Source organism: Eupeodes corollae, chromosome 3 (assembly GCF_945859685.1).
Source record: "Eupeodes corollae chromosome 3, idEupCoro1.1, whole genome shotgun sequence".
In the NCBI taxonomy this organism is placed as follows: Eukaryota; Metazoa; Arthropoda; class Insecta; order Diptera; family Syrphidae; genus Eupeodes; species Eupeodes corollae.
The window spans coordinates 837,986-853,623 of record NC_079149.1 but is presented as its reverse complement, the minus strand read 5'-3'; the positions used below and the strand labels follow the sequence as shown (position 1 = coordinate 853,623).

The following is a 15,638-nucleotide window of genomic DNA, read 5'->3' as shown; positions in this document are numbered from 1 at the left end:
TATACGACAAAAGGACATAGAAATACAATAAGGCAAACTTTTTTTTGAAACAAATTTATTTTTATTAACAAAAACATAAATCAATTTAATTGAACAAAAATAAATAAATACATTCATCTTTAATAATTAATAATAAAAACTTCTCATAAAGTAAAAACAAAATAAATAAATAAATTGTTTTGAACATAAATTTGCATTATTTCACAGCATTGATTAATTGATAATAATTATTATAAGAAAAACTATAGAATTGACTTTTTCCAATATTTAAAATCACGTTTGTTCGTCCATTCGTTCATTTGTTGTTCACTCTCATGTGCAAGATCCTTAAAGTTAAAAATAGACTTTTTATGCGCTAATAATGGAATACTTTCAAAAATAACATACATATATGGGTTTATTTGAAGAGTGAGTCCTGCTTCACCAGGTTATTTATAGCAAATAACTATAAAACAATACTTGTCAAATTTTTTACGAGTTTACTAAGGATTTTTGTGAATCATCTTTAAATTAAGGATAAAAATACTTTCATGTTTTCAAATAGTCTTTTTTAAATGGAAACTTCACCACGAAAAATCCCATTTAAATGGTTCAGTTCAGATAAGGCTCGACTACGAAAAAGCCCATTTAAACGGTTCAGTTCAGATAAGGCTCGACTACACAGAAAAAAGGCACTATAAATTTAATTGATTTGACGGAGGTTTGCAATACTGCTGCTGAAAAACCAAGTATGTTCCGAATCCGAGGTATCATTAATCTTTAAGGAAATTCAATTGACTTTCGATATCGGTCTTAGACTAAAACCAAATAGTTCGATCGTTAGTTGCTCAAAAATAACGCACATAAGCAACTCCGAAAGTAATAAACGAAATAAACCAATACACAGAAAACATTTATTCACCTTGACTACATTTTTCTCTCTCTCTTGCACTTACAGAAAATTATTGAAAAATTTAGTTGAATGTCCGCGCAGTTACCTATAATTCCTTGTGACACAAACTAAGCAATTGGTTCGAGGTGATCGTCTAGTTTGTGTTAAAACACAAACTAACTGTGTCAAAACACAAATTAAAAAGTTGCTCGAGTGGGCGACAGAATAGCTTCTGCATGTGCGCGGGCTCTCATATAAGGCTATAGTGCTCAGTTTAAAAATGAAACAGTTTCATAACTAAAAGTTGCATGTGCCCGCTAATCCTAAATATTTTTATTATTTTGAAGATGGAAAAAGAATTAAAAAATTTCCAGATGGTTGTAGTCTTTCTTAACACAATAGTCCTCCAAAATTAACTAGTCCGAGTCTTTAAAAAAATTGATTCAATGAATCTTTTAACCATTGTCTAGAATATATTTTACTAACTTTAGTACAGACTTTCAAAGTCATACAATTTTTCTATAAACCACAACAATTTAAAAGACAAACAGTTTTAAAATTTTCAAAATATCAAAAACTAAATCAGTCTTATGCAGTAAATTGTTTTATCTGGATAAAAATTTGTTTTTTAATTTCTCAAAATTTTACTAAATTGTTAGGTCGTATAAAGCTCATTCCGAAGAAGGATAAGATTTGTTATTATTTGTTTGCTTATTTTTAACATTTAATTAATTGATATTTATTTATTTATTATTATTATTATTTATTATTATATTCCAATTCACAGTTTTTATTACTGTTACTGTTACTGTTATTATTTAAATTACAAAGCTTTACAATATAACAACAAATAATTATATGCTTACAAAATAATAAAAAAAAGAAAAATAAATAAAACATAAAACAAATTAATCATAGCAATATTACGTTATTCCAAGCATACAAAAGTTAAAGTTGAAGTTGCTTGATAAGGGTAAATGGGAGCGGGTTTAGGGGTGAAAGTTAGCTAGTTGCTTTGGTTAATAAAATACAGTCTTAACTCGTCACTAAATTGTTGATTGTCAGCTTCCTTCTTAAGGAATTTAATGTTTACACTGGTTGAGATAAAACTCACTCTTCAAAAAATGGAAACCATGCGAAAGTGACCAACAATTTCCAATTATAGTTAACGAAAAAGTGAACGCTTTTCCACATTCCCATGCAATTCACTATTTCAGTTTACAAAATCAACCGCTCTTTATAAACTCAAGTGCAGGTTCTCCCTTAAACCGATTCTATTTTCTACCCAAAGTGTACTTGTGCGACATGCTGCTCTCATATTGACAGATCTATATCCAATTTTTTTTTGGATTTTTCAATATAATTTTTCGTATAAATAAATTCGAGTTTGAAAAGAAAAAATTATTCAAAACGAAGTTAATCAATAAAAAATGTGCTCTGCTGCGGAAAAACAAATAGATTTAGGTTTTGCTGAAGAATGTGAGCCAAATCTACTTCGAAATGTCTATTTTCCAAGCAAAATCGGTGGAAAGCCAGCCTGGTTAGATCTGGAAAAAGTTCCAAGTACCAACGACTTGAAATGTAAAAAATGTGGTGCTCCTCAATCTTTTCTGTGTCAGGTAATACAAAAATCCTCTACCAGTTCCAAATTATTCCATTAACTTATGAGACTCCTGTAGATCTATGCTCCGATAGAAGAAAAACCTCCGTGTTTCCATAGGACTATCTATATCTTCATTTGCCGTGAACCTACTTGTTCGACCCCAAACTCTGCAGAGTAAGTAATCGATATCCGATTTCAATTGTGTTATATTTTCTTTGCATCTTCTCTAGGAACTTCTCAGCATTTCGATCTCAACTTTCTCGACAGAATCAATTCTATTCGGCGATTCCTCCCAACGAAGATGAGGACCTTGTAAGAACATGCTCTGAAAAACTGATTGCCCCTCAATGACAGTCCTTTCCTTTCAGCCTGCCGTGGAGCCGCTCTGCAGAATATGTTCGGTCTGTGGGTGCCGCGGAGGCATGGTGTGTTCGCGGTGCAAGGGCATCAACTACTGCTCCGCCAAGCACCAACGGGCTCATTGGCCGCAGCACAAAGTGCCTTGCCGCTCCGGGGAGAAGATCCCTACCGAAGACATACTCATCCCCACTGTGTCCTTCCCAGAATTCGAAGTTGTCATTGAGGCCGATACTTGCGTCTCCGACCACGACGACGACGAAGGCACCGAGCAAAGCCGCTTAGAGGAATTCCAGAAACTAGTCGACGAAGGAAAGGCCGGAACCATGGCCGACCTACCCGAATCCGAGCTGAGTAAGTTCGCAACCGAAGACGACGAAAACGCAGACATCTTCTTCCGAAACTTCAAAAGCCAAGTGGCGAAAAACCCTTCCCAAATTCTTCGATACGACATCGGAGGAGAACCCCTCTGGATCGCCGACCCAGCGAAGACCGTCGGTACCAACATCGAAATCCCACCGTGCCCCAATTGCTCCGCTCCGCGACAGTTCGAGTTCCAAATAATGCCCCAGATGCTGAACTACTTGAAGGACGACAACATCGACTGGGGCGTCCTGGCGGTGTACACTTGCAAAAATAGCTGCCAGCCGTCCACCGAATATGTCCCAGAGTTCGTAGTCAAACAAGACATCATTTCAGATGACAATAAATAATAAGTCAATGTCAAACTTTGGTATCAATTTGTTCAGTTTATTGCTTAAAAAAAAAATTAAGGGACACTCATTGGGGCTTTGAGTGACAAGTCATTGGGACGTTAAGAGTATGGTTCAATTTTGAATACTTTTCGCTAGGTTTTTAGTTGAGTTTGATGATGGGGAAGTAACGATGTTTGCTAAAATCAAAATCGGGCTGAGCTTTCGAATCCTTTTGGTGACCCTTGGCGAGGACGTTCATCACTACAAAGTTGACTTTCGCCACATGGATCATGTCGAGGATCTGTAAGTAAAAACGGAACCATTCAGAGGGATTCTATTAAGGCTCCTATCATACTCACTTCTTGTTCTGGATTCTGAATGGACTCCAGAACATTTCGAGCTTGTTCGAAGTACCTTGCCGCGCACATGTAAATCTCGGACGATGGCATCTGCATAAGTTGGGCTCTGATTTTCTTGAATTCCTGATAGGTCACCTGAGGGGGGCTGGTGAGGGCTGCGAAAGGAGCGAATCTCCGATTGAAACGGATTTCCTCGTTGTCGAATTTCGGCATCGGCTGTCGAATGCGTTCGTCCTTTGTAAACGCTCCCATTGCCATGTGAAAGCCTCCGCACATATTCAACATGGCGTGATAGTAGACAATCTCCTGGCGGTAAGGTTTCAGTTGCTTCTTCTTTTTGGGCTTTGGCTTGCGCTGTTTGGAGTTTCCGGTCTTGTTCATTTGCTCCATGAGCGCTTCCTGCTCGAGCAGTGCTGATTCGGCGCGAGTGAGCGCCGACACGATGAATCCGATCAACAGCTCATAGGGATACCAATAGATGTACAGGAACTCATGCACACTGTACAGCTCCAATTCGAACCCGGACATCAGGAAGAGCATCATCGCCCGGAAGCAGTTGTAGAGCACCCAAGTTGCGAAATGCGAGGAGTGTTTCCCAACATTGTCAGTCTGTTCTGCTACCATATTCAGATGAGAATCTATCCTGGCCGCTTCGACTTGAATGTTGGCGAATCCCTCGATCAGCCGGGCCAGCTTGTCCCTTTGGCGGGCTCGATTGTAGCCGCAAATCTCAATGAAGTGCGTGAATGTGGTCATGTTGATGCAGTAAGTGAGGAAGCACTCGACGTACAGTTGAATTTTCCGGTCGTTGGCCAACGGACAACGTGGATTCAGGACCGGAGGGGCGTTGAAAGCTCGGATGGAGTCGCGGAGGAATTCCTTCATTGGAATCACCCCAAAGACAAGGTGACGATTGAAGAGGAAGAGAACTTGGAGGACGCTACGCGAGAGGATACACTGGCCAGACTTACGACTGAATTCGATAAAGAAGTTCTGAAAAGGAGTTGTAATTTTGTATAAGGTTTGATTATTCCGAAGAACATCGAAGTCTTGAGCTTACCAGGGCTGAATAGTAATCCCTCTGTCTTATAATTTTGCATGCAAATTTCAATCTCTGCACTAATTCCTCTAGAAACTGTAGACTCGATGTGCGGTCGCGGATTTTAGCACTGCGGGGAAAAGTTGGAGGTTGATTGCGAACGTGAACTCGCGGAGAAAAGCCCATTGGATTGGGTGCTTCAGCTAGAAGGAAGTTTTTAGGTGGAGAGTTTCCTTTTTTTGAGTGAAATATCTAACTTACAGTCCTGCTCTGGTTGAGTGCCTTTCTCGATGGTTCTCTTAATCAGCGGCACTAATTCCAAAGCTGCATTAAGATTCTTGTGGATTTCGGCTAGTTCTGCTTCGCTTGCTGACGGACGAACGATGTCGGGTTGCAATTGCAAGATCGATTGAAAGAGGAAGCGCATAAAGCGCAAGCGATGGACAACAGCTAGAGTATCCTGCAGGGATAATCACAAAAATGGGGCTTAAGTTAATTTAACTCAATTATGTCTTGAATTACCTCAGGATAAGTTTCTGATTTACTCCGGCGAACCATGTCGTCTTCGGCTTCTTTTAACGCAGGCGCAACATTGGCATCTGGGATTTCTTCAATAAAGAGGAAGCTAGAGTTGCCGTAGAGCTGAAAGTCTTCCTCCTCGTTTCCACTGCTCGTTATGATGATTTTCTTAACAATGGCAATCAAATTGTGAATAGCGTAACAAAACGCCCGCAGGGATTTGTCTTTTATGCTGTGTGGCGAATGCAGATACAAACATGTAAACAGCACTTGGTCCATTGAATTCCCCTCCAACCAGGAGACAATACAAGAGAAGAGGGAGTCGAAGATGCCAATCAATTCGGCGTTCTCAAGGTCCTCTAGTTTTAAAATGCCAGCCTGGGGGAAAAGTTGTTATTTTTTTAACAAATCAATTAGAAAGGAGCGTATGACACTTACAGCTACAGCAGTTTCAAATGTATGAGGAGGTGCGTCGTTCTTGTTGTAGCCCATTCCAACGTCCATTTTGGGATCCATCATTTCGATAGCTGACATAGCTTCAAAAAGGCCGAAGACGTCGTCTTGGGCGAGTTCTCCCAGAGCCAGTTCTACAAGCCAATGTTTATGTATTCATATTTAAATTGTTTTTTGAGAACTTACCCGAACAGGCCTCGAAAAATTCCTTTGTAATGTCCGTCCATTCATACTGTGGGTAGATAGATCCACTTTCCATGGCCATATTGGACATCTGTAGGTCGTCGTTCATCAGATCCTGTTTGTATCTGTAGTCCTCTGCCGCTGACCATTGTGATGGATTTTCACCTTCAGGCCCACTCGCACCGCAAGCAGCCATAGCAGCGGAGGTAGCTGCGGCGGCAGCAGCTGCTGCAGTAGCAGTTGCCGCTTGCAGTCGGGGGTCGCAGGGACTTCAAACGAAAGGAGTTTTGTTAGGCTTAGTTTTAGGAATAAAAAATTATAGAACTTACTCAAGGGGTTTCATTAAATTCAATTAAATAGCAACAAAATTTTAGCGAAACCAATCGGTATACAAGAATTTTCTTATTTGACTTTTGTCTGCTGTCAAATGTCAATGTCAAATGAAATGCTCACGTTCAGGTGAGGAGGACTTTGGTTGTTTGAATCGATAATGAGTGTATTCAGCAATATTGCTTCAGTCCTATTATGTACAATGTTCATATTATATTCTTCAATTCTCAAACGTAAAATTTATTAAAAGAAATCCAAATTATGTTGAACTTTACACTGCTCCCAGTATTTAAGACAAATATTTAAGATTGAACTTATTTTTCTGCGAAAAAGTTGCCAAAAAATGAAAATGAAAAGAATAGTGGGATAGATGTATACCAAGAAATCTAATAGCCTTTTCACACCAAATCCAAAACCGGGATTTCGGAAACCCGAAAATCGTTCACATTGAACGTTTACACGTTTTCATTTGACATTTATATATCAAATTTTGTATGGATGAAATATTTGTGAGTAAGTTTTGTTCTTCTCAAATTATTTGTAAAATGTTAGAGTGGTTTAACAAACGTTTCGATACGAACATACAAAAACCTCCCAATATATCACCACCCACCGTCTCGGATGTGGATAAAATGAAAATATTCAAGTACTTCCTTTCACATAGTGAAGGTGTATTACATGGTATGTATTCCCTCAAGATTCAATTTTTTGAAAATTCTTGAAATGCAAACATTCTCCTAAGAATTTTTCTTTGCCGTCGACACCCTTAAGTCGATAATCCTTTCCTATGCTGTGATAGAGCAGCATATCAGCGCAGACAAGGCTGTAACACTAGCTCGTCTCGAAGAAGAGTTTCAACTGAAGTTCTTCGGACGGGTGGAATGGGCTCACGACATGAACTAACAAGAACTACAAGCTGCTTGGCTGCAGCCATCCTTTTTTTTCACTTCAACCGGTCCGAATAATTCACTAATTGTCTAGAAAATATATTATTATTATTCATTTTTTTCATTTTATTTAAAACAGTTTCTTCTTCTTTTACAACAAATTCAATCCAAAATACTGAGCTTATGACTATTGCTTCTGTTGGCATAATGTGCCTTCAGAATCGCCTTATATTGTGGCCGGCCGAGTAACTTATAGGCGGGGTCAGAATATTTTAAACGACTTCATGTGGGTCCTTATGGCCGTACCAAAATCCCACTCATCCAGAACCATCACTGAAGCTGTAATGATGGGCTTCAATTTTTCCATGACTATCTCTTTGGTTTTTTCCTTTGAGGACTCGCCTGGCTTGTCCAAAGCACTGAGGATCTTCTTGATATTGGCATTGCTTTCCATCAAGGGGCGATAGCTCACTGTTGTTGTTTTATTCACTGGAACAACGTTTTCCACATTGTGGAATGTTTTGACGCAAATTTTCCTAGCTCGCTGCGACTTAGCCTCAACCAGAGATTTTCTTTCATACTTATCCTCCTCCAAAAATGAACTTATCGCCTTTCTCAATTCACCCAAGCCCTTGTGATTGAACGGAGTTACCGGAAAGTTTTTCACTATGTAGTAAGAGAAAGTATCGAACATATTTGCGGCGACGAGTTTAAAGACGCATCCCTTGGAAACGTCATTACGAATTATGAGCAAGTCTTCCTCGTCCTTGGGTTCGTCACGCCAGTAGCCATAGTGAATCCCCGTTCCTCTCTTAACAAAGTGCGTTTGAAACTCTGGAGGACCATAAAAGAACCGCCAGTGCCGCAAATATTCAACGGGGCTTTTATTCTCGACATTGGCAAACTGTCCATATTCTGTAAATAAAAAAGCAATAATTCTTATTTTGTAGGAAATTGTATAAATAATATTACTTACCACGACCAAACTTATTTCAAAATGAAAAATTTGTCTTGACAGCAGCTATCAGCTGTTTTGTTAACATTAATTTGAGCGCTGAATGTTTCAAAAGGTTTGTTTGTTTAGTTCAACTTTGAATTGCTACTAGTTTACGAGAGGTTTTATATAAAACTTGTGGTTTACCAAAAATGTATGGGAAAACTTAAGTTTTCGATGTAGGTTTTCGGCCAAAACCGGTAATTTCGCGAAAACCGTGTTTTCGGTTTTGTGTGAAAAACTTATAAGGCATGAAAAAGTGGGGCAACAAAGATGAATATATTTAAAAGTAATTCAGGTTATATAAACAAATTCGTTGTCATATCTGCTTTATGGCACTTCCTATAATCTGTAAATCTCTACAAAATTTGTTGCACGGTATTTTTAATGTTGGTTTATGAAACGTTGTTCTATTGCATTTCAAGCAATTTGAATTAAATTATTAATGTTTAGATTTTTCTTGCAAAAGTATTAAAGCGCAAGAATAACAAATAGTCAACACATAAAAAGCGAGTACTTTTGCCATAAAATTAGATAAGCATAAAATAGGAAGTGTCTTCAATATGATATAATGTACATTGTACATACATAGCAATATATTCGCCTACATATGATTATAGCAAAAAAGCTAAAAAAGTTTCATTTATAAATAAGATTTACATTATGTTTATTAAGTACTATGCCCTTAGCAAAATTAATTTATTTCATTTATTTCCACATATTCATAGCCCTGGGATAATATTCTCTACAAGGTTAAATCCTAACGCTACTATTTTTCGTTACAAGAGCTTTCAAGGCTGGCACTGGCATCCTTTGCTCGTGAATTCATCAACAAATGATAATAAATGTGGTCTATTTGAAAACTGAATACATAATGGGAACCAATATCGCAACGATTATTCACTTTGTAGCCATATACCTAGTGTCTCTTTAGGGATGGAGTAGTGAGTGAATCTGCGCATGGTACGAAATATCGGGAATGGGTGAAATATATCCATGCGGCGAAGGCAACAGACTGTGTTATCAAATCCTGAAACGAGCAGAGGGAACAAAAATGTATTTGTTGTTATTGAGGCTGTTCAATATTAAGGGAATGATTGAATGTGGGAGGGGGTGGATGACAGGTATCTTTGAGTTGGAAACATTAAATAGTTTAACACTGGATATACATACAGTAAAGTCTAAATGGTAAGAAGCACAATCAAAATTAAAATGAATTGGTAAAAAACAGGAGTCATTTTAAATCCCCCGTTTTCCTAGTTCATCCTGCCGAAAAAGTCTCCTATCACAGTTTTATAGATGGTCAAAAGTTGGCTCCTAGGGGGCAATTTTTGAATTCTATTATTTCTTGATCTAGACCACCTAGGGGGCTGAAATTTGCTGTGCCTATCTTTGAAAAAGATACATTTTACAAAAAGTTATGGGCAAAAAAGCATGTTCAAACCTAAAATTCTAATATTTTGCTTAGTACGCGTCCTATATGGTCAAAAGCTGGCTCCTAGAGGGCACACACGTGATTGTTTTAATAAATAGCAGTCAGATTCAGACAACATAAAGGACTTCACATGTAGTCCATCGCATTATTTATTAGTTTTTTAGGTATAAAATAGAACTAATTGTTTTTTTTTTTTTAACTTGACAAGGTATCTTTACCAAGTCTTAAATAAAACAACTTATTACGTAGTTTAGCTTTCAGCTGGGTAAAAAAATATGATCAGCTGATATTTGTCCAGTAAACTTTCCAAAAAAGTTTCCTCAATTTGACAATATTTTTAAGCCAAATTAACATTAGAAAAACTCGAAAAAGTAAATTTAAACAATTATCCGTTCAGGTATTTTAGGTTAAATTCATAAATTTCACACATATTGGTCCGATAACAATAACCTTCAATTGGAAGTTAATATATTCTGAATAAATTAAAATTTGAATTTTTTATGTACAAAATTAGGTGAAATTAATAATATAATAAATAAGCATTTAAGTTAACACCATTAATTCAACTTTTAACAAATTGGTTATTTTTGACTCTACTGTAGTGTAACACCCCATCAGCATCTAAATCGGAAATTGTAGCAAGAGTATTAGTATTAAACTGTTGCAACAAATAATCATTCACATACAAGATTCCACGCAGATACAATCTAAGAAGAGAGAAAAAGAGAAAGAAATACAAAAATAACAAAAAATAAAATCAACCTGATTTAAGCCCAGTGGGTGGCTGTGGCTCTACTCTATGATCAAACTGAATACTGAAACCCCAAACATTAAATCCTAACAGTTTTATATTCACCCGCTTTTATGGACGGAATCAATGTAAGGCGCTCCCTCTTAAAGTAAACACCATCCATCTGCTTTCGCCGCAAAAAGCAAAAACCCAGTCCTCACTTACCATCACCCTTTAGATTCTCTTTGGCAGTCAGTACAACGAAGAAAAAGTGGCACATCATGGAGTGTCGCCAGCGTATGGCGTATGGGGGTGAATTGAAGCCTCAATACTCAACATCCAACTGAACACTCACATCTTATATTCCCATCGACTTGATTTTGTTTTGTGTTTTGGTAAATGTAAACAAAACGCTTTCAATATCGAGAGCGTACAGCGTATATACAAATAAATTGTAGCCCCTGGCACGCTCATTGTTTCTCACGAGATGGAAATCAGCAACATGGCACGCGAGCGATGGGGGGTCATTTCCATTTTCCACCCCACGTTTAATTTTCAATTCAAGAGCTAAAAGTTTGATAAACAAGTTTACCAAAAAATTGTGTGTAATGTTGTTGACAAGTTCTCTCGTTGTGAAGCTTTTTCTATCTGAAATCTGAGAATCTGAGTACCATTGGCAGCGGCGCGCGGCGTACACACGTATATTGTTCAGTGGCGTAGCGTTTTCAATTTATCTAAATTTTTTTTACACATGAGGTTTCCTGTTTTGAGTACTCGTATAATACATTTCACAAAAATGGACAAAATCGGTCCAATTGTTCTCCACTTATTCGCAGTAGTTTATTCAGATTTACTTAAAGCTAGATGTCTTGGGTTTAACCCCTGTTGTGGCACCTAAAGTTTTTTTCACGGGTACTTTCTCTTGCGCGGGATTGACAAATCCTCCAAGAATATTTTTCGTCATGAAAAGTGTTTTATTAAATTAGCCGTTCGGATATACAAAATTGTAGGTCCCATATATTCCTGAAATGACTAGCATCGCAATAATGGTTGAGAGTTGTAAGTCACTAGGCCCTAGTTTTTAAGGGACTATTGTGCAACCCAATTTATTTATTTTGCGTGAATACAGAAAGCTCTTCTTTATTCGAATTTCGTCAATCAGCCTTTTTTCTTTAATGGCGATCAACCTCCCTGCCTTTTAAGCCACAAAACGATAAGATTTATGTGGCTTTTACACCGTTGGTGATACTTGTCTCATGCAGTGTATCTTTCAACGGAAACGCCTTGATTTTGCAGTAGATATTTAATCACCATTCTATCAACTTTTTTTATTTCACTTTTACGTTAGGTTAGGTTAAAGTGTTTAAAGTGTCCAGTCCATGATGCAGTAAGACACACTTCGGCCAGTTTAATGGCCAATTGTGATATCACATTGATCTTGAGGATTTCTTTTAAGCCCAATGAAACCAGTTTGAGTCCCTTACGAAACGTGAGAAACTGATTATGGTAATATGACGACAGAAAAATTCCCCTAGGTAATTATTGTGATTTTGAGCTAGAGCAGGGCATGTACAGAGGAGGTGTTTCCTCCTCCTTCATTTGAGAATACGACTATTCACGTGACGTGCTCTCCTATTAGACAGTGCCCGGTTATGACACCGATTATCGATCTGCTAAGAGATAAGTAAGCACTTTGGTCGCTTTAAATCTAGTGTAGGCTTGACACGTGGTGATGCTCTTCCACCTTAAGGTTGCCTTCTTCATAGCATTAGCAATAGTTTACATGTACCGATGTTTCATTCTTAATATTTTCTAAGTATTTGACAGCTAAACATTAATGGCTGAATCACAAACACGCTTCAACTTCGGCTTCGTCTGCGTTACGGTGGCCTTGCTTCGAGGTTGCTTTGAATGACATTTCTATTATTTCATCCCTCCAAAGAGCAAATACTTTATTGGTTGCCATTTTTTTACAGCTATTAAGCTGTCAGACAAAGCAAATGTTTAAATAATTTAACTAGAGCTTCCGTTTGGAGTCACATTACGTTTTTTTTCCTTATGATTGTCAAACGAAACGTGAGGTCGAAGCTAAATTGTGATAGCATGCATTGAATTCCTAGGGCTGAACTCGTAAACGTCAGGCGAAGCCGAAGCTGAAGCGTCTTTGTGTTTCAGCCATAAAACATTTTGAAAAATGAATTACAAATTCTAGTATACAATTTATTCGTTATTAAGTAGTTCCCGGGCTGAAAGACCAGGTTTGTAACGAGTGCTAAAGTAGTCTTCAAGTTGTGATATGGGGTAACTTAACAACTCCTCAAAACTTCCACAAGAACCGAAACTGAAAGGGAAAAAGTTATATGTTTTTTAAAGAAACGCCACTGTTCTAAGTTTGTAGTTATCACACCTAAAACCTATTGCTCACCTTACTTCGCCTGATAGCTATAAGGGTTGCAATCCCCCAACCCCACTTTGCTCCATCAATATGGGTGAGCGAGAGAGCAAACCCAAGTCCCCATTTACGGTATACAGTACAGCTCCATTAGAGCCTAAGGGCTGTGCGAATAGGAAAAGCGTTATATCAGGAAGTTCACTTGGCACGGGATCCACATCCACGCCGCTCGCCGTCCATGCCCGAAGGGTGGAAGTCGAAGTATCCACCCTTGGGGGTGGCATAGGTATACAAGTATACAATTGCACAGGAGGAAACCGTAATCTATGCGACCAAAACTGGGAAAATGTTTCAATTTGGATTCGTTTCATTTGTAGCTCATTTCTGTTTTCCTCTTTACGTAGCGCTGCGCTGGCTCTGGATAAGGAAAACACTATGAGTTCGATTTTGTTGTGTGTGCTTCCGACCAACAACGTCTACGGTTCGGCTCGGTGTTTATGTTTGCGTTGTTTTTGTTGGACAAAAACTAGCGACCGACAACAGGGTGAGATTTTTATATTGGACAGGGGACTCTAGTGCTGTTGTGTTTCGGATAAGAGCCGATATGTTTCGCATGATGAGTGACAATAACGCCAGCCAGTGGTCGATTGTGCTGTTGTAAACGGGTCCGAAACCGCCACACCACCGCCGCCGCCGCCGTCGTCGCATTTGAGAAGTGTTCTAAGGGATTCGGCCTGCGGTAACTTCCAAATCCTCAATAGTCTTCACTTCGAATATTTATCGGCCAAGAATAAGTACGAGCCGAGCAGTTTTCGTGCGATTGACTTTCCCGTTCGGAAAATTTATTTGATTGTGAAAAGAATTTGCGTTTGAATTAAATAAAGATAAATCGCATCAGTGGAACACAAATCACTTATGAACTTGACGCACCGCCATCCGTTCATATAAATAAGTTTATATATTTTTATAATTCAACATTAAAATTCTTTTTGCTGAATCCGATTGTTTATTTATGTGACCGACGACGCGACGCGACACCATGAGCGGGAAATAGATTTTTGGCTCGGAATCGTACGTGTGCTCCACACGTTTGTGCTGAAAAAATTGTGCGGCAGGAATAGATTCTAGGGGCAATTAAACAGCTTGCGGGTTTTGTTATTTATTATTGTAATGGAACATTATTAATTTGTTCTGATGACGGCTTTATGAGAAATGGACCAGAAAAATTAAAAAAAAAAGGTAAAACCACAGATTTTATTATATCAGTGAAGTGAAAATTATAATTTTAATTAATTGTTTTATATTTATGTATTAAAAAGATATAAATAAATAAAATTTAATTATGAGTTAGAGAGAAAATGTTTTGAAAACATGCATCAAACATTTAGAAAATATGTTTTGAGAAATTATGTAATTTAGTGACAAAGAACCAAAGGAAAAAAGCTGTCAACTTGTTTCAAAACTTCAGTAGGATAAATAACTAATTTAATTATAGCAATGTTTAATTTTGGTAATATCTTTAATTAGTTTTGAGGTGTAAAACAATAAGTGAGAAAATACTTTGGAAAATAAATTTCGGTTTGTGCATTTTTAATTTAATCGCGATTGTCAAGATGAGTAATTGCAGTGATCTGTGTTAAATATGGCTTTTCAAAATAAATCTTAAACAACAAACACTTCCTGGATGATAAATTCTCCAATATACCAGCAATTTAAATAAAACGATCAGGAATTCTCAGAAAATGTTAAAAAAAATCATATTCTTCTTTATAAAGGGTGATTTTTTAGCTATTATCTTTTTGTGCAACACTGGTTTAAACAGCTAGTGCACGTTTCGTGTTTTATTTCAATGGCAAACATCTTAAGTTTGATCTATTATCGTTAATTTAACCATGAATCGTTTTACAAACAAACAACGCTTGCAAATTATTGAATTTTATTATCAAAATGTGTGCTCTGTTAAGAAAGTTCATCGCGCGCTTCTTGTTTTTAGCAACGAAGCTCATTTTTTGCTCAATGGGTACGTAAATAAGAAGAATTGTCGATTTTGGAGTGAATATCAGCCAGAAGCATTGCAAAAGCTACCAAAGCATCGAAAAATTCACAGTTTGGTGCAGTTTATGGACTGGTGGCATCATTGGACCGTACTTCTTCAAAGATGATACGAATCGTAACGTAACTGTGAATGGTGAGCGCTGCCGTGAGATGATATCCAACCTTTTTTTTTTGCAAAAACTACAAGAGCTTGAATGGCATGACATGTGGTTTCAACAAAACGGTGCCGCATGCCACACAGCACGCTCAACAATGGACTTATTGAAAGGCGAGTTCGGTGAACATTTTATTTCACGTTCGGAACCTGTCGATTGGCCACCTAGATCGTGAGATTTAACGCCCTTAGACTATTTTTCGTGGGTCTATGTTAAAGCTGATGTCTATGCATACAAACCCGCTTCAATTGACGCATTGGAAGACAACATTGAAGCATTTATTATTGAGATACCGGAAGAAATGTTGGAAAGAGTATTCCAAAATTTGGATGAAATATTATTTCAAGAATTAAATTGCATGGACAATACTATCGATTTAAATAAAGATTTCATGCATTTTTCTGAATTGTATGTGTTTTTCTTTGAAAAACCTTCGCGTAGCTATTAAAAATTAACCCTTACAAGATTTTATGATAACTTATAATAGATTGTAAATTAACTATACTAAAAGTTTCGTTTTTAAAAACCTCTATATACAAATTTGAAGAAATAAAATTATGTGATAATTGCAAAGTATCAAT

The 15,638-nt window shown here is 37.4% G+C and overlaps 3 protein-coding genes across 3 annotated transcripts in view; 2 read left to right on the top strand and 1 right to left on the bottom strand.

Annotated features, from left to right (window-relative positions):
• The first annotated feature begins 2,198 nt into the window (after positions 1-2,198).
• LOC129950147 (programmed cell death protein 2) lies at positions 2,199-3,565 on the top strand. The gene is made up of 4 exons (XM_056061983.1): positions 2,199-2,490; positions 2,551-2,648; positions 2,705-2,786; positions 2,843-3,565. The coding sequence occupies exons 1-4, from the start codon at positions 2,302-2,304 to the stop codon at positions 3,542-3,544; spliced, it is 1,071 nt and encodes a 356-aa protein (XP_055917958.1). The 5' UTR covers positions 2,199-2,301; the 3' UTR covers positions 3,545-3,565.
• On the bottom strand, positions 3,557-6,563 carry LOC129950146 (N-alpha-acetyltransferase 35, NatC auxiliary subunit homolog). Its single transcript, XM_056061982.1, has 8 exons — positions 6,409-6,563; positions 6,083-6,348; positions 5,882-6,030; positions 5,447-5,821; positions 5,186-5,384; positions 4,946-5,127; positions 3,886-4,878; positions 3,557-3,827 (listed from the first exon to the last, which is right to left on the bottom strand). Exons 1-8 carry the CDS (start codon positions 6,420-6,422, stop codon positions 3,687-3,689), a joined length of 2,319 nt encoding a protein of 772 aa, XP_055917957.1. The 5' UTR covers positions 6,423-6,563; the 3' UTR covers positions 3,557-3,686.
• A 6,654-nt stretch (positions 6,564-13,217) lies between these two features.
• Positions 13,218-15,638, top strand: part of LOC129952127 (arylalkylamine N-acetyltransferase 1) — a 50,573-nt gene continuing 48,152 nt past the window's right edge. Inside the window, exon 1 of the mRNA XM_056064571.1 lies at positions 13,218-14,084. Coding sequence (XP_055920546.1) covers positions 14,053-14,084 — 32 coding nt within the window. The 5' untranslated portion in view covers positions 13,218-14,052. The remainder of the gene's footprint in view (positions 14,085-15,638) is intronic.